Raw genomic sequence first — 22674 nt, 5'->3', positions numbered from 1 at the left:
CGATTAACCTCTATCCATGTGTGTGCAATGTAACTGTGTAGCACGTTTGTGGATCTGGAGGTGTAAAAGGAGTTTCTTGTCTAAACTGAGGTAAGACCTACTGAAGTCAGTTGAAGGGAGTTTGGGGCAAAGTCAGAAATCCTGCTAACGGCCGTATTGGCTCCATCTAGGGTTTCCAATGGCGATTAAATGTATTCCTGGAGGTTTCATCATGTGACTTGCCGCCATGCTCCAGCCATTAGTCAGCCAACACGTCCATCCTTATGACGCACTGACTTCCTACACCAATTGGAAACCAAAAAGACTCATGACCCAATTGGATGATGCTTGGCTTTCAGCCAAAAACATCTTTCTCCCCCCATTTTCAATACTTTTATATCTGATAAAGAGAAGAAAATAGCAAAAAAAAAAACCCCCAATCCTTTTTAATGTCTCAATGATTTTTCTCTCAACAGTTGATGCCAACCACCAGGACCCTCCACCCCTTCCCATCCCTCTGACCCCATCCCTTCTTCTAACCTCAGCCCTTGCCGTGTATTCACCATACCCCCTGACCTTCCCCTCTCTGATGCTGAGCGTTCAGTACTGAGACTCCGTTTCATACCCTTACACCCTCAATGAATTTCAGGCTTGGCACGATGCTAAACTCTTCTTCTCCCCCCTCCGTCTCCGTGCTCACTTCTTTGGGCAGGAGTCCTCCCCTTGTTCAATGGATCCTTTCACCTGCCTCCAGTATTCTCCCTCCACCTGGACCCCTCCCTCTGGCCTCTTACCTGCTCTCGATCTTTTCATTGAGAACTGTCAGCGTGATATTGGCCATTTCAATTTCTCTGCTCCTCTCACCCACGCTAACCTCTCTCCTCCTGAACTTGCCGCACTCCGTCCTCTCAGGTCCAACCCTGGCTTTGTTATCAAACCTGCTGACAAGGGCAGTGCTGTTGTTGTCTGGCGTACTGATCTCTACCTCACAGAGGCTGAGCTCCAACTCTCAAACACTTCTTCCTACCTCTCCCTGGACCATGGCCCCACCACCGAACATCAAGCCATTGTTTCCAGGACTGTCACTGACCTCATCTCCTCTGGAGATCTTCCCTCCACAGCTTCCAACCTCAGAGTCTCCCAACCCCGGACAGCCCGCTTCTACCTCCTTCCCAAAACCCACAAACAGGACTACCCCAGTAGACCCATTGTGTCAGCCTGTTCCTACCCCACAGAACTCATTTCTTCCCTTCATTCATGACTTCATTCTCTCTTCCCTTGTCCAGTCTCTTCCCACCTACATCCGCGATTCCTCTGATGCCCTACGTCGTATCAACAATTTCCAGTTCCCTGGCCCTAATTGCCTCCTCCTCACCATGGATGTCCAATCCCTCTACACCTCCATTCCCCATTGGCTTGGTCTGAGGGCTCTCTACTTCTTCCTTGAACAGAGGCCCGAACAATCCTCATCCACCACCACTCTCCTCCATCTGGCTGAACTTGTTCTCTCACTCAACAATTTCTCCTTAAACTCCTCTCACTTCCTCCAAATAAAAGGTGTGGCTATGGGCACCCACATGGGCCCCAATTATGCCTGTCTCTTTATGGGGTATGTGGAATATTCCTTGTTCCAGTCCTACTCAGGCCCCCTCCCACAACTCTTTTTTCAATACATCAATGACTGTTTTGGTGCCACTTCATGCTCTCATCAGGAACTGGAAAAATTGATCAATTTTTCTTCCAATTTCCACCCCTCTATCACCTTCACATGGCCCATCTCTGACACTTCCTTTCCCTTCCTTGACCTCTCTGCCTCCATTTCTGGTGATAGACTGTCCACCAATATTCATTACAAGCCCACCGACTCCCACAGCTACCTCAACAACAGCTCCTCACACCCCGCTTCCTGTAAGGATTCCATCCCTTTCTCTCAGTTCCTTTGCCCCCATTACATTTGTTCCAGTGATGCCACTTTCCAAAAAGGTGCTTCTGACATGTCTTCCTTCTTCCTTAACCGAGGTTTTCCACCCATGGTGGTTGACAGGGCCCTCAACCGTGTATGGCCCATCTCCTGTGCATCCGCCCTCACACATTCCCCTCCCTCCCAGAGCCATGATAAGGTCCCCCTTGTCCTCATTTTTCACCCCACCAGCCTCTGCATTCAAAGGATCATCCTCTGCCATTTCCACCAACTCCAGCATGATGCCACCACCAAACACATCTTTCCTTCACCCGCTCGGCGGCATTCCGCAGGGATCGTTCCCTCCATGACATCCCTAGTCAACTCCTCCATCACCCCCAACAACTCATCCTCTTCCCATAGCACCTTCCCATGCAATCCCATGCAGAAGGTGCAACACCTGCCCTTTACCTCCTCCCTCCTCACCGTCCAAGGGCCCAAACATTCCTTTTAGGTGAAGCAGCATTTCACTTGCACCTCCTTCAATTTGGTCTAAGGCATTCGCTGCTCCCAATGCGGTATCCTCTACATTGGAGAGACCAAACGCAGACTGGGTGACTGCTTTGCGAAACACCTTCGTTCTGTCCGCAAACATGACCCAGACCACCCTGTCGCTTGCCATTTCAACACACCACCCTGATCTCATGCCCACATGTCCGTCCTTGGCCTGCTGCATTGTTCCAGTGAAGCCCAATGCAAACTGGAGGAACAGCACCTCATCTTCCGACTAGGCACTTTACAGCCTTCCGGACTGAATATTGCGTTCAACAACTTCAGACCATGAACTCTCCCCTCTATCTTCACCCCTTTTTTAATTCCCTTTTTTAAAAATTTATTTTTATTTTTTATCCACTTATTTTTATTTTTATTAATTTATTCATTGTTTTGTCCCCTTTTTTATCCCCTTTTTATCCCTTTTTCCATCCTTATTCTCCAACCGCCACTCCCTCCCCACACCCCCTACAGGACCATCTGTTACTAGTTCCATGTTGTTCTTCCACTGAGTGCTTACCCTTGCTCTGCTAGTAGCACATTCTGCTTTCTTGCCTTTATCCACTATCAGGACCTTTTTTAGCCCTTACCACTAGCATTAACACTCCCTTTGTCTTTTTGCTCTTGGCATCTTTGTCAATCTCTCTTTAGCAGCTTTCTATCCAGCTTCACCTGCTGCACCCCCTTAAACAGTATAAATTTCATCACATTTCTACCTCTCTTTAGCTCTGAAGAAGGGTCATACAGACTCAAAACGTTAACTTTGTTTCTCTCTCCACAGATGCTGTCAGACCTACTGAGTTTTTCCAGCGTTTTCTGTTTTTATTTCAGATTTCCAGCATTTTCTGTTTTGATTTCTGATTTCCAGCACCCGCAGCATTTTGCTTTTATCTTTGCCCGCAGTGGTATCCTGAAGATTGATCTTCACTTCCTGAAGATCCCAGGCCTACCCTGGAGGGTTGGCAACCCTACCTTCACCTCTCCCCAGCCCAGCCGTATAAAGCGGTTTGTTTCAACGGCGAGGGCTCACTTTATTTCCCTATTTCCTTTAAAAGGAGGAATGTTCTGAGCCTTCACCCTCCAAATGCTGCTTTTCACTGCAAGGCTCTCCCTGAATACAATGGGGACATAAAGCCTGTGCTCCCTTTGCTTTTGATTTTCTTTGTTCACTGCACCATAGCTTTTATGGGAAAGTAACACAATCACCTCAGCAAAGTGTGACATTAATTCTTCTCAGGACTGTAACGCTCCAGCAACTGCCAGGCCTGGCGTGAGGCCACGTTGGCAGCTGCAGCTGACTAAAGTCATCGGAGGTGGTTTCGAGTCAAGCCTTTCATATTCCAGTACTGGCATAGGGGGCTGAGTGTGTCAGGTGGCTGTGTCTCACTCTGCAGGAACCTCTTGCCTGTGAGTCAGAGGGCTGTGTGTTTGAGTCTCAACCTGGATACTCGAGTACAGGATCTCGGCTGAAGCTTGCCTGGCAGTACTGAGGGAGAGCTGGACTGTCAGCGGTACTGTCTTTTGGACGAGATGTCAAACCGAGGTCCGGTCTGCCTTCTCTGGTGGATGTAAAAGGGTCCGACTGTTTCAGAGAAAAGCAAGGGAGTTCTGTCCGGTGTCCAGTATGGCACACTGCTGGTCAGAAGTTTGGCGAGACAGAGTGCCTGTTGGATGGGGAGAGGTTCACTCTGTGACAGAACTTGGGCTGTTACAGCAGGAGTTAAATATGGGGAGCAAATCAACTGACTGGAACAGGTGGAAAAAAATAAATATAATGGGGAAGTTTTGAGGATCCTACACTAGATCCTGAGACTCATGACAGGTTTGGATAAGGGTAGACAGAGCTGTTCCAATTAGCTGATGGTACAATTGGACCAGGGGACACAGATTTAAGGTTTTGGGTTAGAGATGCAGGGGGAATGTGAGGAAGAACTTTTTTTACGCAGTGAGTGGTAATGACCTGGATCTCATTGCTGACGAGACTGGAGGAAGCAGGTGCAATCAACCATTTGGAAAAGGAAGTAAGATGGGCACTTGAGGGAAATGGGGATAGAACGGGTGGCGGGGGTGGGGGTAGGGGAATAGGACTGTCTGGATTGCACCATGGAAAGCCTGCATGGATTTGATGGGCCGAATGGCCTCATTCTGTGCCATGATGACTCCGTGACTCTCAGTATCACCATGGTACGTTAATGAGGATTGGGGTTCAATAAATATGGTTATTTGGGGGTCAGAGCCAGAACAGAAAAACCCATAAAAGTGGCTAGGTGATTGTTAAATCCCAACTGGTTTATTAATGTCCTTCATGGGAGCGGACCTATTTCCTAAATGCATTCTGACCATGCATAGTTCACATTAACATTGCCTCAATGCCATGTGAATGGAGCTAACAAGCTGCTGAGGTGGATATATACAGTGAGAAGATCCAATCTCACCTTCTGAGGGGAGTTAGGGATGGGCAGAGTAAATATGACTCTGCCAGTGTTGCTCACATCTTAGAATTATAGTCCTACAGTGCAGAAAGAGGCCATTCAGCCCACTGTGCCTGTGCTGGTTCCCTGAAGGAGCTATCCAACTCGTCCCACTCCGCTGCTCTTTCTCCACTATAGTCTGCGTGCCTTTTCAAAATATAAACTGGCAAAAGAACGAGAGGGGAGGTGAGGATCTTTTTTTTTTGATGTGAGTTTTTGAAATCTGGCATGCACTGCTTGAAAGGGGCGGTGAAAGCAGATTCAATAATAACTTGCAGCAGTGAATGGGATATATACTTGAAAAGGAAGAACTTGTAGAATTTGAAGAACTTGTAGAATTTGAAGAATTTGTAGGGCTATATGGAAAGACCAGCAGGCTCAGGAGGTTTGTAACATGCACTGTATCGCTTAATCAACAACAGCAGATTACGTTTACATAGCGCCTATATCGAAGTAACATATCCCAAGGGACTTCACAGGAGATTTATCAAGCAAAATTTGATTTTCAGCCTCATAAGAAAACATTAGGGCAGATGACCAAAAGCTTGGTCAACGAGGGAGGTTTTAAGTAAAAAAGAGAGAAGAGAAGTGGGGAGGTTAAGGGAGGGAATTCCAGAGCTTATGACCATGGGCAGCTAAAGGCCTGGCCACCGGTGGTGGAGCTGTTAAAATTGGGGATGCTCAAGAGGCCAGAATTAGATGAGTGCAGATATCGCGGAAGCTTGTGAGACTAGAGGAGATTACAGAGGTAGGGAGGCGTGAGACCATGGAGGAATTTGAAAACAAGGATGAGAACTTTAAAATAAAGGCATTGGGTCACCAGAACCACTGTAGTCCCCTAAACCTGCAGGTCTACTTTTCATATTAATAATGTTGTGCAACATTAAGAGGCAATTATTTTTCCAGCATGTTTTGGCCCATTGAAAATCTTAATAGTTAACGGCTTCACCTTAGAAGATACAGACGTGTGTGGAAAAGAAAGTCAAATTTTAAAATTAGAATTCTTTTGATCTCGTTCACGTTAGAAATTTCCGGGATAGTCCACAACTGTACAGGTGGGAACCCTACAACCTCTCCCATTGGAAGCTGCTAATTAACATAATTGAGAATGACCAGCCTTGACATGTGATTCTCTCTGTCAGGTCTGTTTGAGGCAGTCCTTCCCCTGAAGCCTCCTCTCTCTCGATCTGCCTCGCAGCGACTCCTGAAAGCCATGAGGCCCATCCCACCCATCCAGAGGAAGGCCAACTCGCAAACCAGCGGTGCCCATGATAAGGACCTGCCCTCGAATGACAAGAACGAAGAGGCTTCTGTTGGCGAGTCGTCAGGCTGTCCACGTACGAAAGCTGGAGAGGGACATGCCGAACCTGTCACAGTTCCTGAGGAGGTAATTGACATTAAACCAAGTGTTAAACAACATCTCCAGTTTTGTACCAGAACCACAGAGGGGCAATTGTTTAGTTAATGAGCTTCACTGGGTGAAGTCGTTAGGATGAAGTGAAGACTTTTCGTTGGTGCACACATTCTGAATGTACGGGGCTAGATTTTCCCTCCAGGGACAGGAAACAGGAGTCGGAACTGTTTCTGGGAGAGATTCCCCATTGAATTGTGGGCAGCAGGCAGGCTCTGAAAGCTGAAGGGCAAATCAGAGGCTTTCTAGTTTGAGAGGAGCAGCAGCAGGCTGCAGTAAAGGGTAAGTAACTCAGAGGGCACTTCAGCATGAAGGCACCCTCTCATCAATCTTTTCTCAAAACTTAAAATTTAAAACAGATTCAGCAGCTTGGCCATCACTGCTCCAGGTCACTTTGCTCTCAAAACACTGTGCCATCTGTGCCCAGAAGTGCAATAAGTTCTATTCAGAAATGTCCGGAGCACACCATGAGAATGTCTCCTCTGATACCATCCAATGCACCATTGACAACCAAATTAACTGGTTGACAATGGGCAATGCTAAGTATAAAAATATTGTTTTGTTCACGGGATGTTGGTGTCCCTGGCTAGTCCAGCATCTTATTGTCCATCCCTAGTTGCCCTTGAGAAGATGGTGGTGAGCTGTCTTCTTGAATTTTTATAGTCCATTTAGCGTAGGTACACCCACAATGCTCTTAGGCAGGGAGATCCAGGATTTTGACCCAGTGACAGTGAAGGAACAGCGATATATTTCCAAATCAGGATGGTGAGTGGCTTGGAGGGGAACTTGCTCATGGTGGTGCTCCCATCAACCTGCTGCCCTTGTCCTTCTAGATAGTGGCAGCTGTGGGTTTGTCTAAGGAGCCTTGGTGCATTCCTGCAATGCATCTTGTAGATGGTACACACTGCTGACACTGTTCGTTGGTGCTGGAGGGAATGAATGTTTGTGGATGTGGTGCCAATCAAACTGGCTGCTTTGTCCTGGATGGTGTCAAACTTTTTGAGTGTTGTTGGAGCTGCACTCATCCAAGCAAGTGGAGAGTATTTAATCACATTCCTGACTTGTGCATTGTAGATGATGGACAGGCTTTGGAGAGTCAAGAGGTGAGTTAATCATTGCAGGATTCCTAGCCTCTGACCTATTGGTAACCCCCAGGATGTTGATAGTGGGGGATTCAGTGATGATAATGTCATTGAATGCCAAGAGGTGATGGTTAAATTCTCTCTTGTAGGAGATGGCCATTGCCCGGCACTTGTGTGACACAAATGTTACTTGCCACTTGTCAGCCCAAGCCTGGATATTGTCCAGGCCTTGCTGCATTTGGACATGGACTGCTTCAGTATCTGCGGAGTGCTGAATATTGTGTAATCATCAGCGAATTTTCTGTATACAATTACACCCAGGTTTTCATTATTATACATACAAATCACCTGAACCCCTCAATTAGATTCCAGTCTGTAATCACCCCCAGATATCCATTATTCTGTACATAAACCATCTGAACCCCTCGATTAGATTCCAGTCTGTAATCACTCTCAGGTATCCATTATCCTATATATAAACCATCTGAACTCCTCGATTAGATTCCAGTCTGTAATCACTCCCAGGTATCCATTATACAATATATAAACCATCTGACGTCCTTTGTTTAAATTTCAATCCTATGGTCTGCAGATCCATTATACTTTCTTCATCTTCTAGGTTAAGATCTCCCTTCAGCATTTGCGGAGCAGCGCTGAGAAGAAGCGGAAATTACTGGGCGCCAGTTTATCTCAGTCATCTTTTAAGTTGTCAAGTTCAGATGGGAGCAGCTTCCACCCATGGTCTTCCAATACTACGCAGCCAGAAGTCCAGAAGCATATGCCTCACATCACAATGTAAGACTATATTTATTTAATTCAGGGTTTCCTGTTACTCCATCTATTGTGTGAGGTAATCCTACCCCCCACTGTAATGCTCAGCCACCTTCCCAGTGTGGTGACTCGCAAACATACCACAATCATTTATTACATTTCCCCTCTACCAATCCATACCTTCATTGGGAAACAGACCACTGCCACGATTTGCACCCAACCAGACTCCTGGAACCAGGCATGGAAGTACCAGATACAGTGCACAGCACCCACTCCTCTGCCTTAATGCCAACCTCAGACGGACACTGCCCCTGCACTGGCACAATTCAAACATTCCTGCTGCGCATGCCAGGGGGTGCCATGGCCTCTCTGAGTCACAGTTGATGCTGCTTCACTAGTCCTGTACTTTTACAGCTATCAGACAATAGAGACTTGATGGCATTCGGACCCGGATGGTATGTTAATTGGCACATGGTTGCAGCCGCTCAATCAAAGCTGCAAGGGTGGTTTAAAACTCAAATGAGGTGGGTTAAAATCACCCACCTCCCCCTGGACTGCAGGAAGAGCAACTTAGGTAGTCCCAATCACACCACCCCGCCGCAACCACCCCTTTCCTCCACCCCTTTCCGCCGTAGCCCTGCAATTTATTTTCAGATAGTTATCCAACTCCCTTTTCGAAGCCACAGTTGAATCTGCCTCCACCCCACTCACAGGCAGAGTATTCCCGATCTGAACCGCACACTGTGTAAAAAATGTTTCTCCTCATGTTGGCAACCATTTAAATCAGTGTCCTCAGGTTCTTGGCCCTTTCCAATGGGAATGGTTTCTCTCCCAGGTGAAAATAGCCCAGGGCTCAAATTGAATGGGAGGGGGACTGCCATTGACACGCTGCTCTCCCCATCCACCCACCTGAAACCTGTTTCAGGTTAGAACTACCACCAGCCCCTTCCCCAGTGTCAGTAGGAATCATTCCCAGGCCAGCAATGTTTTTTTCACACAAACTCTCTCTCTGTCTCCTTATTTTCTTCTGTTTTATTTGCTAAATATCTCTTGTCTATTTGCGTAAATTTATGTTTTATTCATATTGAGGGTGAGAGCACTTGCGTCACTTCTGCATATTTACACTTCCTCACACACACATTCGAGTAAAGATCTTATGTTCTTGTTAGGCCCACTTCGGAGAGAGATCCAGTCACCTCGGAAGGGCAGAGTTCAGGTTCTGAAGAGCAGGAGCCACAGCCTCCAGGTAGGATTTCCTTTCTTCATTACACTTCTACAGAATAACAGAAGAGCAGGAGGATGTCAAACGCCCCCCCCAACACCCTTGAGCCTCCGCTGCCATCTAATAAATTCATGATTGATCTTTTACTTCAGGATCACTTTCCCACCCTTTCCCCATATTGCTTAATTCTAAAAGTTTCCAAAAATTTATCAGGCTCAGCCTTGAATATACTCGCTGACTAGGCCCTCTGGTGAGAGACTTCCAAAGGTGTATTTTCTCCTGTTTCTCTCACTGACTGCTGCCTTTCACTCTGAGGAGGTAGGTAATCGAGCACACATAGTGGGCACCTCTACTGTGGGACAGAATATCGACTTGCTGCCAGGGTGCAAAGCTGGCTTTGTGGTTTGGCTGCTCATTATGGGCACATTGTATCGTTGGGAATGAAAAAGGGGCGATTTCTCCACTGTGACATAACCAATCAAAGGAGGGCTGTATGAGCCTCAGGTATAAACAATCAATCTATCTATATCTCAAAGACCTGTGGCTGGTGTGAACACACAATTTGTTAAATATAAAATGAAAGAAAGACCAAATTTCCAGCTCGAAGATCTTGACAACCTCTAGAGGGCAGCAGCCAGAGATTTACAGCTAACACCCTAACTGGCAACAGGATTGGCCTATTTAGACAATTCCCTGCCAATGGCTTTCAAGGGTCAAGCCAACTTAAACACCATGTCGCCTTAACAGCTAAACATCCGAACCAGGTCTCAACCACCATGAGCAATGACAAAGATGATCAGCTAGTCTCTAGTAAGTTCTGATGACGTTGCTGAGGCAGAAAACTGGTCACAGTAAGGGGTTCTGTGTATCAAGCTCCATGCCATTGTACACTGCTGCTGGGAAATCAGTTTACCCACGACTGCCCCATGCGATCATTACAATGTATGATTCACAACTTAATAAACCTGCCAGAACTGGCCCCTTTAAGATAATGGTTCAGGAGCAGCTTTTTTTAAATTACAGTTGCCATTAAAGATGACTGCGGCACAGAACTGAAAGAGACCAAGCAGAGCAGGAACCGAGTGAAATCTGCCCCTATGACTGCAGGAGAGACATCACGGGACGGCACAGGCGCTCCCCGAATTAAAACCCGTCCAACCACTGGTGAGCTCTACATCTATGGACAACCAGACAGTGGGGAAGGCTGATCAGGGTTTTTTTGTTCTATATTGCCTGTCACAGAAAGGAACGTGAGGCGGGAAGTTTGAAATGCCGGGAATAAATCCAGCAGATGGTCCTTCTGTTGAAAGACTGGGTGGATTTCCCTACCAGACTTTCCTTTCTGAGCTGTACCAGGACGATGCTTAAAGTCCACTTGAAAATCAGACCAAACCAGGCGAAATATTTTCTTCTTCACCCAATTTTTTCCACACTTTTAATGGACGCCAATCAAAATGGCAGTGGGTCTTGATCCTTCTATGGGAACATATATTGAAACATATAAGATCCTGAGGGGTCTAGACAGGGTGGATGTGGAGAAGATGTTCCCTCTTGTGGAAACTAGGGGTCACTGTTCAAAAGTAAGGGGTCGCGCATTTAAAACAGAGATAAGGTGAAATTTTTTCACTCGGAGGGTCGTGAGTCTTTGGAATTCTCCACCTGAAAAGATGGTGGAAGCAGAATCTTTAAATATTTTTAAGGCAGGGGTGGATAGATTCTTGGTAAACAAGGGGGTGATGGGGTATCGGGGGTGGGTGGGTGGGATGCAGATTTCAGGTTACTATCAGATGAGCCATGATCTTATTAAATGGCGGAGCAGGCTCGGGGGGCTGAATGGCCTACTCCTGCTCCTTGTTCGTATGGGAAAAATGGGAGTGGCAATGGCAGCAGAACAACCAATCACATCAGAAGAATGCCTGTTAGAATGCTTCTTTCATACTTGTAAAGCCTCTTGAGGTGGCATTTTTTTCCACTACAAGGTTTTATAACTCAAGGTGTGTGATGGTTCCTTGAAAATTCTTGGGAAATCCCAAGTCGCCCAGAAGACAGTTTCGAGAAACCACTGAAAAAATTGGCCTGGGGCATGTTGTCAACGTCAAGCAAGGGCACTCACTGCTGACCACAAAATAAGTCTCACTGAGCGTTCTCATGATCTCTGTACTGAGAATTTACCTCTTTCGCCCGACAATGGCACTGCAACTGATTGCAGCGTTCTTTATTGGGCATTCCCAGCCTGGAGCAGCAGTGATGTCATCAGGTTGACCAAGCAGCCAATCACATTGCAGGATTTGCACAGACAGACAAGCAGAAAACAAAAAAGCACTAAATCTAAAATCTCTTAAAAAGTATTTACGTGGGGAAAATTAAATATCAGAGCATACACATGGGGTGAAGTTCAAAGGTAAAATGTTATGAAAATCTTTTTAATAAAAAAATTATTATTAAAAAATCTACTAGTTGGTAATTTAACATCACTCCATGATTGCAGGGTCTGTTCTGTCATTCATCAAATTTTAAAAACCACGTCACTGTTAAAAACACAGCTACACCTGATTGAACATGGTGTTACTTTCTAATGGTGATGTGGAATTGGCAAAGTTGATGTTCTCACTGATTTAAGTGATTGCCGGCTCCAGAGATGTGTCCACACCACAGTCTATGATGAAGCCCTGATAGTGACATACCTCAGCTTCAGGATTTCCATGCTAACCCGGGCTTGCCTAACTTCCTGAAGTTACAGTCAGTTTCAGAGCGGTAATGACAGTGAATGCTGATAGCTTGCCATCAACGACACCCAGGCCTGCTGTGCACGAGCACGGAGTACTCGATCCTTGGTGAGACCACACCTGGAGTACTGTATACAGTTTTGGTCTCCTTATTTAAAAAAGGGTATAATTGCATTAGAAGCAGTTCAGAGAAGGTTCACTCGGCTCATTCCTTGGATGAGGGGCTTATCTTATGAAGAAAGATTGAACAGGTTAGGCCTAAACCCATTGGAGTTTAGAAGAATGAGAGGTGATCTTATTGAAACGTATAAGATCTTGAGGGGATTTGGTAGGGTGGTTACTGGGAGGATGTTTCATCTTGTGGGGGAGACTAGAACTAAGGGACATAGTTTAAGGTTAAAAGATCGCCCTTTTAGGACAGAAATTAGGAGATTTTTGTTCTCTGAAGGTCATCAGTATGTGGAATTCTCTTCCCCAGAGAGCAGTGGGGACTGGGTCATTGAATTTAGAGTTAGACCGATTTTTGATAGACAAGGGAGTCGAGAGCTATGTGGGGGCAGGCAGGAAAGTGGAGTTGAGATCATAACCGGGTCAGCCATTATCTTATTGAATGGCAGAGCAGGCTTGAAGGGCCGAATGGCTTACTCCTGCTCCTGAGTTCCATGTTCCTTTGTTCCCACCCTCATTACAGTACGAGGCAGTGGGTTTAAAGCTGCTACCACACAATCTATGATCTCATGATTTGGGCATTTGTAGATGGTCCTTCGTAAATGCTGGTGATTCATATCAATTTGAGATGAGATGTTCCCTTAACACTCAGTATCTAACAATATATCAAGAGCTCAACTGGTTTAAGGCTGAAGATGAAGGGTTGTTAGCAGAATGTTGCTGTGACAATGAATGAATGTTTTAAAAAAACCTTAATGAAAATAATTCCTCTTCATTTAATGTGTTAACAAGCTTCAAACAGGAACTTTACTTGTAGTATTGAACAAATTGCTTATTTGAGATCATTCTAGAATTGAAAGGGTTAAAGAGCGCTCCTTGCCTAATTAGCAGAATTTTGTCTTTGTTTAGTCCTAAGGTACAGTTGTGGATGTAGGGCCTTTTTTGCTAGCATTGATAACAGGCCTTTAAGGGATTGATCCAGATTGTTTGAGATGTTGGTTGCTAGGACCCCACTACCCCCTGTGGCCCTAGTTAGTGTCAAACTCGTAGAATGTTTACAATGCAGAAGGACGCCATTCAGCCCATTGTGTCCCTGCAGTTAGTCCCACTCTCCTCCCCTTTCCCCATAGCCCTACAATGTTTTTCTCTTCAGGTGCTTATCCAATTCCATTTTGAAAGCCACGACTGGACTAGCCTCCAACACACTCTCAGGCAGTGTATTCCAGATCCTAACCACTCACTGAGTAAAAAGGTTTTTCCTCATGTCGTCGTTGGTTCTTTTGCCAATCACCTTAAACCAGTCACATGGTCATAGAATAGAGTCATCAGGCAGGACCGGAAAATCTCTCCCACAGAGTCATTTACAGCAGAGAAGGAGGCCATTTGGACCATCATGTCTGTTATGTCTTCTGGTTCCCATAAGTTAAAAATAATCACACTCCAGACTCAAAATGTTGGAGTTTCACTGAGAGTATTTCTTGCTGCTGTCCATGTGGCTGGTGGGCTGATACATTGTTACTTGACACATGGCTGCAGTGCGACAGTGAATGTGGCACTCCAGGAAAAATATTCACATAACAATTAGTTCCTAGCTCTTTGCAAATAATATAACAATTATAACATCCCTCTTTCTTTAAAATATATATAATGCCTCTACAGCAATGTAACTGCTCCAATCATTAACCCTTTTGTTCTAAACTAAAGAAGATTAACAATCAACTTTTATAAATAAACTGAAGCCCTTAAGAGTCTTTTATAGCTTGTTTTCTTTTCCCAGAAAAGCATTATTTGTAGTGTCACTTAGGTGGTAGGATGTTGTGCCTCTATCTGATAGGTTTGGCAGTGATCGCTCTCAGTGGTGAGTTGGCACACTGCACAGGTGATGTTGTGCATGTTGCAGCTGCTGTTGTAGGAATCGTGCTTGATATTGTTAATTTGTGTCACTTGCTGGTGATGTTGTTCTGTTTCTTGCTGATGCTGCTGATGATGTCTCTTTGGATCGTGATGTTGCTGGTGTTGTTCATGATCTTTTCTGTTTTTTCCAGCAATAGGTGTAGGTCGAATATGGTCTCTGTTCTTCCTCATTTGCCTACCAGTTTTGGTCTCAATGATGTGTGATCTTGGAGTCTCAGCTTCACCAACAACTTTTGCAGGGCTCCAGGTTTTCATTATTATTCACACACAATCAAGAATGGCATCTCATACTTGCAGACTACTTCTCAAAGTTCCCTTTTATCCTTTTCCCTTTTACTGCACATGCACAGTTTGTCCTTTCAACAACTCAGGCAGGAATTTAGCATGGTTGTTGAAGTGTTGATCTCCTGCTACCTGTGCATCAGTGAGTTGTTGCCTGTGGAAGAATCTTGCTTGGCAGAGTTGTCTTGTACTTTCTTCCATTCAACAGCTCCTCAGGCAATTTCATGTCAGCCTTGAGATATGTAGATTGGAATGGCAATAAGGCAAGGCTTGGGCCTTCCTGTCTCTCGACCATCTGGGCGTGGCTTTCTATAAACCTGTGTCCCCTTGGATAATGTGGTGCTGAGGTGATGATGTTGAACACACACTGTTCAGCAAATGTCTTCAATTCTCTGGAGGTGAGTTGAATTTCATTGTTACATATTACTTTCTCAGGAATCCCTTGCTCAGTGAACAGAACACTTCCTGCTGAGATGATTGTTGCTGCTCTCAAACCTTTCACATTTCGGATAAAAGGGAACTTTGAGTAGTAATGTGCAACTTTGAGATACCATTCTTGATTGTGTGTGAATAAATCGGCTCCCACAGAATTCCACGATCTGGGTGGCACTTCAGTAGCTACCATCGCCTCTTTTTGCTGAGTGTTTCTGTACTTTAGGCATACATTGCATGTGGACGCCATTCTTTTGATGTCTTTGTTAATACCTATGCAGTACACAGCTGATCAGGCTCTAGAAGGCAGAAGATGCCTGTGTGTTTAAAAAAAAAAATCACGCATCGGCATCTCCCACTCGTCAAAATGAAACCTGGGACCTGGAAAGTCAGGACTTTCATGGGCAACACTAACAGTGACAGACTTGAGTGCCGCACGGCCATCATAGCTTGGCAACTTAGGTGCCTCGTCATTGACATTGCCACACTAAGTGAGACATGGTGTGCAGGAGAAGGCCAATTGAAGGAACAAAGTGGCAGCTACACCTTTTTCTGGAAGGGGCTTCCAGAAGAGGAGCAACACCTGCATGGGATGGGCTTCACCGTCAAAAATGAGCTGATCTGGTGCCCCAGTGACTCCCCCTGTGGGATATGCGAGTGCATCATGACTGCCCGGCTCACCCCAATGAGGGATCAGCATGCCACTCTCATCAGTCAGTGCACTCCTACACTTGAGGCAACAGAGGAGACCAAGGAGGGATTCTTTGCCAGCATTGAGCAATCCCGAGCCCCAGTCCCAGTGAGCAACAAGCTGATTCTCTGTGGAGTTTTCAACGCCAGAGTCGGGAAGGATGTGAATCTCTGGAAGGGGATGATAGGCAAGGAAGGAACAGGGAAAGCAAACTCCAACAGAGTCCTCCTCCTGAAGAGATGTCTAGAACATGACCTTGTCATAACCAATACCCTATTCCGCCAGCAAGACGAGCACGAGACCGCATGACAATGCCCACAGTCCAAACACTGCCATCTGCTCAACAACATCAACTTTTGAACAGGGGATCGCAGCAATTTCCATATCACCCACTCCATGACAGGTACTGACAACTGCTAGACCGACCACTGCCTTATCCACCATCTGCATCAGCCTGGCCCCCAAACAAGAAGCGAAGCTGCAAAAAAATTAACATCGAAGGCCTCAAGGACCCCTCAGTCAGCCTCTAAACTTCCAGCCGCCAGGATTGCCTGTAGTGCCTGGTTGACCCTAAAGTCCACCATTACAAGCACTTGTGAAGAGGCCCTTAGTCTCTCTACCAGGAACCATGGTGGCTGGTTTGATGGAAATGACCAAGAGATACAGGATCTAATCGAAAGTAAGTGCAAAGCTTTCATTGACTGGAAACTTCACCAAGGCCCCAGAGAAAAGCAGCAGCCCTACTGATAGCTGAAAGCAGGATTACAGCATAAAACTCATGGCATAAGGAACAAATGGTGGGTAGAAAGAGCACAGGACACCAGGGACATGTATGGTTTCTTCAGCACCGTCAACTCGATCCATGGCCCAAGCACTCCAGGCACACACTGTTGAGAGTTAAGCATGGAGGGGAGCTCATTAAGGTCAGGGGGGCAGGAGTGCTCTCTGGAGAGAACATTTTGAAGAACTCCTCAACTGAGGCTCTGTCTTTAACCCAAACACCCTCAACTTCATTTCTCAATATCCCATCCGGCTAAGTCTCGGCGTTACCTTGGTCCGGGGTGCGGTTGAAAGAGCCATTTGACAATTGAAAAACACCAAGGCTTCTGGAGCAGATGGAGTCCCTCCTGAAATTCTGAAACACGGCAGAGTTACACTCCTGGTCCGGCTGTGCAACCACATTTTTCTCACCTAGGAAGAAGAGTGCATGCCGAGAGATCTCGGGGACGCTGAGATCATGACTATATTCGCGTAGGGAGATAAGTCAAATTCCGATAACTACAGAGGAGTCTCCCTGATGTCTGCCACAGGGAACATCATTGCAAGGATCTTTCTCAAATTTGTGTGGCAAATTCAAGAAAAGTGCAAGGCAACAGCACCAAATGGTCTATAGGGCTTTTTTTGACATCATAAAAGCCTTTCACTCTGTTAACCATGAAGGCTTATGGTGTATCCTCCTCCAAATTTGGCTTGCCTCAAAAATTTGTCACCAGCTTCCGCCTACCCCACAATGATGCGCAAGCTGTGATCCTCGCCATGGGAACCACCACAGAGCCTATCTCAGTGAAGACTGGGGTCAAACAAAGATGTGTTGATGCATCAATTCCCTTCTTCATTTTCCTCGCTGCAGTACTGCATCTCACCTCCAGCAAATTACCCACAGGCTTGGAGATAACCTACAGAACAGACTGGAAATTGTTCAACTTACACTGTCTTCAGCCCAAAACCAAAACTCCCCCCCCCAACCTCAGTCATTGTGCTCTACTATGCAGATGACGCTTTTGTGTGTGTTCACCCAGAAACTGAGTTTGTTCCAGGTCATCGTCGACTCCTTCTCCAAAACACATGGAAAATGGGCCTTGCACCAAACATTTGGAAAACCAAGGTCCCCCTCCAACCAGCTCCCACAGCAAAACACCTCCCTCACCCCCGTCGATTAAGATCAAAAGTGAGATCCTGGAAAATGTGGACCATTTTCTGTATCTTGGGAGCCTCCTCTCAATGAAGGCAGACAAAGATGATGAATTTCATCATTGACTCCAACGTGCCTGCTCAGCCTTCATACTCCAAGAGTATTTGAGGTCCTGGACCTCAAACCCGAGGCTAAGGTCATGACTTACCGGGCAGCAGTGGTCTCCGTGATCCCATTTGCTTTGGAGACTTGGACAACCTACAGTAGACACCTCAAAGCACTAGGGAAGTACCACCAGCAATGCTTTCGCAAAATCCTCCAAATCTGGTGGCAGGTAGAGTGGACCAAGAGCAGCATCCTATCTCAACCCAACTTGCCAACATTGAGGCAGGATCTAGCTATCAGAACGCCATCTCCTAGTGAGATGTCATCACCATGATAGACCAGCACTGCCATGTTGCTGGCTGTGTTTGCTCTATCTTATCAGGCCATCCCTGGATCACTTACTGAGACAGCATCTGTGACTCTTCATTTTTGCTGGTCTCACCTCCAATTGGACTCAGTTTTGGTGGTGTTACATTCACTAGGTGAAGAATCTTTATACCTAGATCTCGTATCTCACGTTTCTCCTGTGGTGACAACCTAGCTAGGGTATCTTACAGCATCATGTCTCTTCCTGGCTTGCATTTCAGTGTGAATTTGTAACTCCGAAGCCTCAAGAGTAACCTCTGTAGTCTTGCTAGTGCTTTACATAGATCCCTCTTGTGGACCTGCTCCAGTGGACAATGATGACTCTCCACTATGAACTTTCACCCATGGAGATTTGTCTGGAATTTCTCATATTCATGCATGACTGCCAAAAGCTCTCTTTCTATGTTGGCATATCCGATCTCAGTTGATGTTAGAGCTTTGGCTGTGAATGCTATTGGTTTCCCTCTTGTACCAAGGCTGCTCACAGTCGTCTTGTATAAGCATCTACTTGCAGAATGAGAGGTTTCTTTCTGTTAAGAGACTTGTCTCCTTGCACTTCTTTAAGATTGTTGAAAGTCCTCAGGTGTGACTTGGATCACTGGTACTCAAGATCTTTTGTAGGTTTGCTGTGTGTTCTGACGCAGGAGGTATGAAATAGCTCATGTACTGGATCAAGTGAAAGAAACTCCTTAGCTCTTTCTTGTCTCTTGGAGCTTCTGTCTCAGAGATGGCTGTGACTTTTTCAGAATTCAGCTTGACTCTGTCAGGTGTGTAAACCATTCCGAAGAACTGGCATTCTGCCACCATCACAATTTATCTGTGTTTAACTTGATCCCAGCTTTCCTGGTTCTCTCCTTCATGCAGATGGTGGACCTGATCTTTTTCATCTGCACCGTCGATCTGGATATCAGAGATCAGCTAGGCCGACTGCTGCTTTACATCCTCAGTGTGTCTCGGCTACTTTCTACGGGAACACATCCGGGCTTATTTTAGAGCCACAAGGTTCCAACAGGAATTTGTACCAACCTTTGATGCTTCAACAGTGAAGATTCCTCTTCCTGTTGAGCTTCATGTTCCAGTCCCATTTCTGGCATCAGGTCTGTTGAAAACATTTGCCCCTGTAAATGCTGGTGTGATCTCTTCCAGCGTTGGGATGGGGTAGTGATCCTTCTTAGTGGCTTGATTAAGATCTTTGGGATCCTGGCACATTCTTAGCCACGCATTTGGCTTCTCTCTCACCACAACGAAAATTACCCAATCTGCAGGTTCTATGGTTCCGGCAATCAATTTCTTTTCTTCCATCTCGTGGGGGTCTCTTTCAAGCTTTCTTTTAGTTATATTGGTACTTTGTGTGGGGGTGAATCATTGTTACCATCGCTGGACCAATAGTGATGTAATACTAAAAATCTTCAAAGCATCCAACCATCTCATCAAAACACTCGGGGTATAATTGTACCAGATCTTCCCTGCCTCTGATTGGAGGGCACTTTTCAATGCGTGTACTACCTTCAACAATCAGTGTCACCTCCTTCATCTCATGGTTTACTGAGGTAAGCTGCAGCTCCTGAACCCAAAAATAGCAGGATCATCCGTTTCAGTAATGTAGAACATACAGTTAACACCTTTTCCTTTGTGTGTCCCTCTGATTTGGGTTGTTCCAAGCTGGTGAAGCTCAGTTCCTCCCTAGTCGTTAGCATTATGTTGCTGGGTTTCAGAGGACCTTTCTTTGGGTAACCATTTTCTTTCAAATTTTCAGGGAAGATCTTATAGTCTGAATGGGATGATGTTACCCTGTGCCTCCGGTATCAAGCTCCAGCTTCACATTTATGGTTGTGGGCTTGTTTCTCACCCTCTTCAATTACCTGAAAGGTTGTATGAATTTCTTTTCTCTGGGAACTGTCACATCCAGCCACTTCATGCAGTTGTATGGCTCCTATGCCTATTGTGTCCTCAAGCTCATCGTCATCTTCCAGGATATGGATAGTTTCACTATTTTCACTTCTCATTCACCCCGTGCTTTGTCTCTGATGACTTGTTTACCATCCTTTTTCTTTGTTCTGCGCATCTTTCCCCAATGATTGGGCTTTCTGCAAGCTTTGCAGTTTGATCCACATGTGGGACATTTCCTTCTGTCTGTGAACTCAAGTGGTCATCCGCAGCTCTTGCACATATTTCTCTCTGTATAGACAGCATTTTTTTTTTTTTTTTTTTGCTGCTCTTTCATTGCTTCAGCTCTCCTGGTTCTCTCCTTTATGCAGATGCCTGCCTATCCCTTGACTTAACTGAAAGCTAGCCATTTGGGCCATCAGCATCTTCATCTGCCTACTAGTGGTTTCATGTGCTCTGGCAGTGTCAAAAGCTTGTGATGTTGGGGGCTTGTCCTTTCCAAATAAACCTTTTTGTACTTCAGTGTCTGCAGACCCCCAAATGAGTTGATCTGGCAGCATTTCATCTGTGTCCTTAAATTTACATTTTCTGGTTGCAATTTTCAATCTTGTTATGAAATTGTCAACAGGTTCACCTGATTCCTGTCCCAGGCTTTGACATTCATATCGGTAGACCTGATGATTTGACTTTGGCTGGAGATATGTGCTGAGTTTTTCAAAAGTTTTGCCTGGGTTTCTACTATTGTCTTCCCTCAGCTCCCAGCCATTAAACAAATTTAACCCTTTACCTCATGCCCACAAAAGGATGTAGTTGACTCTTTTCTCTTCACCAGTGCTTTTTAGAAAGCTATCAAATGTCAGTCTGCGCTTTCACTTAAATATTCCAAATGCCTTTACAATATCATCAGTCTCCCAATTGATCATGGGCTGGAGCTGTGTGTTTATTGCTGCAGCAGCGCCTATTTCATTTTCACAGGATTCACTTAGTTTCTCTCCCTCCCTCTCTCTCTCTCTCTCTGGCACGAATTTGGGTTACTTTTTCAACATAATTCAACATTAAATTCATTTAAAATGTTTGGGGTTTTACTCACAGACACCCTGCTGCCACCATGTTATTTCTTCTGGCCCCCATAAGTTAAAAATAATCACACTTTAGACTCAAAATGCCGGAGCTTCATCGAGTGTATTTCTTGCTGCTCTCCATGTGGCTGATGGACTGATACATTATTGCTTGGCAAATGACTGCAGTGTGACAGTGGATTTGGCACTCCAGGATATTTATTCACATAACAATTAGTTTCTAACTCTTCATGAATAATATAGTGATATGACAGAGTCCATGTTAACTCCCCGCAGCGCAATCCAATCAGTTCCACTCCCTGAATTGATCCACAAGTTTATTTCCTTCAAGTGCCCTTTTAATTTCCTTTTGAAATTGTTGATTATTTTCAATTTCACCTCCTTCCGGGCCAGCACGTTCCAGGTCATTACCACTCGCTGCATTAAAAAAAGCTTTTCATCAGCATGACGTCTTGCCCAAAATCTTAATTCTGTGTCCTTTACACCTTCCACTAACAGCTAATGGGAACAGTTTTCTCCTGTCTACCTTATCTAATCCTGTCATCATCTCTATCACCTCCATCAAATCTCCCCTCAACCCCCTTTGTTCTGAGGAGAACAACCTCAGCCTTTCCAACCTAACCTTGTAATTAAAAACTCCCATCCCTGGAACTATTATCTTATTGAAACAAATAAGATTTTGAGGGTGCTTGACAGGGCAGATGCTGAGAGGATGTTTCCTTGTGTGGGGAATATAGAACTAGGGAACATGGTTTAAAAATCTGGGATCTCCTATTTAAGGTGGAGATGAGGAGCAATTTCTTCTCTGAGCTTCATTCGTCTTTGGAATTCTCTTCCCCTGAGAGCAATGGAGGCTGGGTCATTGAATACAATGAAGGTAGAGCTGAACAGATTTTTGACTGACAGGGGAGTCAAGGGTTATGAGGGGGCAGGCACGAAAGTGGAGTTAAGGCCACAAGCCATGATCTTATTGAATGGCGGAGCAGGCTTGATGGCCCTGCTCCTATTTCTAATGATCTTGTTATGTAATTCATTCTGATAAATATCCTCTACGCCGCTCAAGGGCCTTCACATCTTTCCAAAAGTGACATGAACTGTATGCAAAACTCTACTTGGGGCCTAACGAGAGCTTTACAAAGGTTCAGCTTAACTCCCCTGTTTTTGTACTCAGTGTCTCTATTTATGAAGCCCGGGTTCCCATATGCTTTTCTAACCATTCCCTCTATATGTCCTGCCATAAAAGATTGATGCACATGCTTCCCCAGATCCCTCTGTCCTTGCACACTCCTTAGAATTGTACCATTAAGTCTACATTGCCTCTTCCCATCCCTTCTGTCAAAATACATCACCTCACACTTCTCTGTCATTCCATCTGCCGTCACTCCAGCAGAGCACTGTGCAGTCCAGAAGACACCATCTGAGAAGGTCAAAGCTGAAGAGTCACCGCTGAGTCCAACCATGGTTATCTCATTCAGACTGAGTGCAGACATGGTTCCAGACGTGAGCAGACAGGAGCCGGTGGAGGATGAGGAAACAGAGAATGAAGAGAGGGTGAGTATTGATGGTGGCATTGTTACTTCAAACTAGACTATTATAGGACGGAAGGAGACCATTCAGCGCATCGTGCCTATGTCAGGTCTTTGAAAGACAAGATCCAATTAGTTCCACTCCTCCGCTCTTTCTCAATTGCCCTGCAAACTTGCCCTTTTCAAATATTTATCCAA

The 22674-nt window shown here is 45.4% G+C and overlaps 1 protein-coding gene across 2 annotated transcripts in view; it reads left to right on the top strand.

Moving 5' to 3' along the window:
* LOC144681015 (TOG array regulator of axonemal microtubules protein 2-like) overlaps positions 1–22674 on the top strand; it is a 102835-nt gene that overhangs the window by 36678 nt on the left and 43483 nt on the right. Inside the window, exons 5-9 of one of the 2 annotated variants that reach the window (XM_078542682.1) lie at positions 6045–6289; positions 8015–8190; positions 9336–9412; positions 10412–10552; positions 22341–22501. In XM_078542682.1, the coding sequence (XP_078398808.1) occupies positions 6045–6289; positions 8015–8190; positions 9336–9412; positions 10412–10552; positions 22341–22501 (800 nt within the window). Of the gene's footprint in view, positions 1–6044; positions 6290–8014; positions 8191–9335; positions 9413–10411; positions 10553–22337; positions 22502–22674 lie in introns of both variants that reach the window. The other variant, XM_078542681.1, reaches the window with a different exon arrangement.

Source organism: Cetorhinus maximus, chromosome 5, assembly GCF_964194155.1.
Source record: "Cetorhinus maximus chromosome 5, sCetMax3.hap1.1, whole genome shotgun sequence".
In the NCBI taxonomy this organism is placed as follows: Eukaryota; Metazoa; Chordata; class Chondrichthyes; order Lamniformes; family Cetorhinidae; genus Cetorhinus; species Cetorhinus maximus.
Note: the sequence above shows the minus strand (reverse complement) of the source record. Positions and strands in the feature narration are given on the sequence as shown.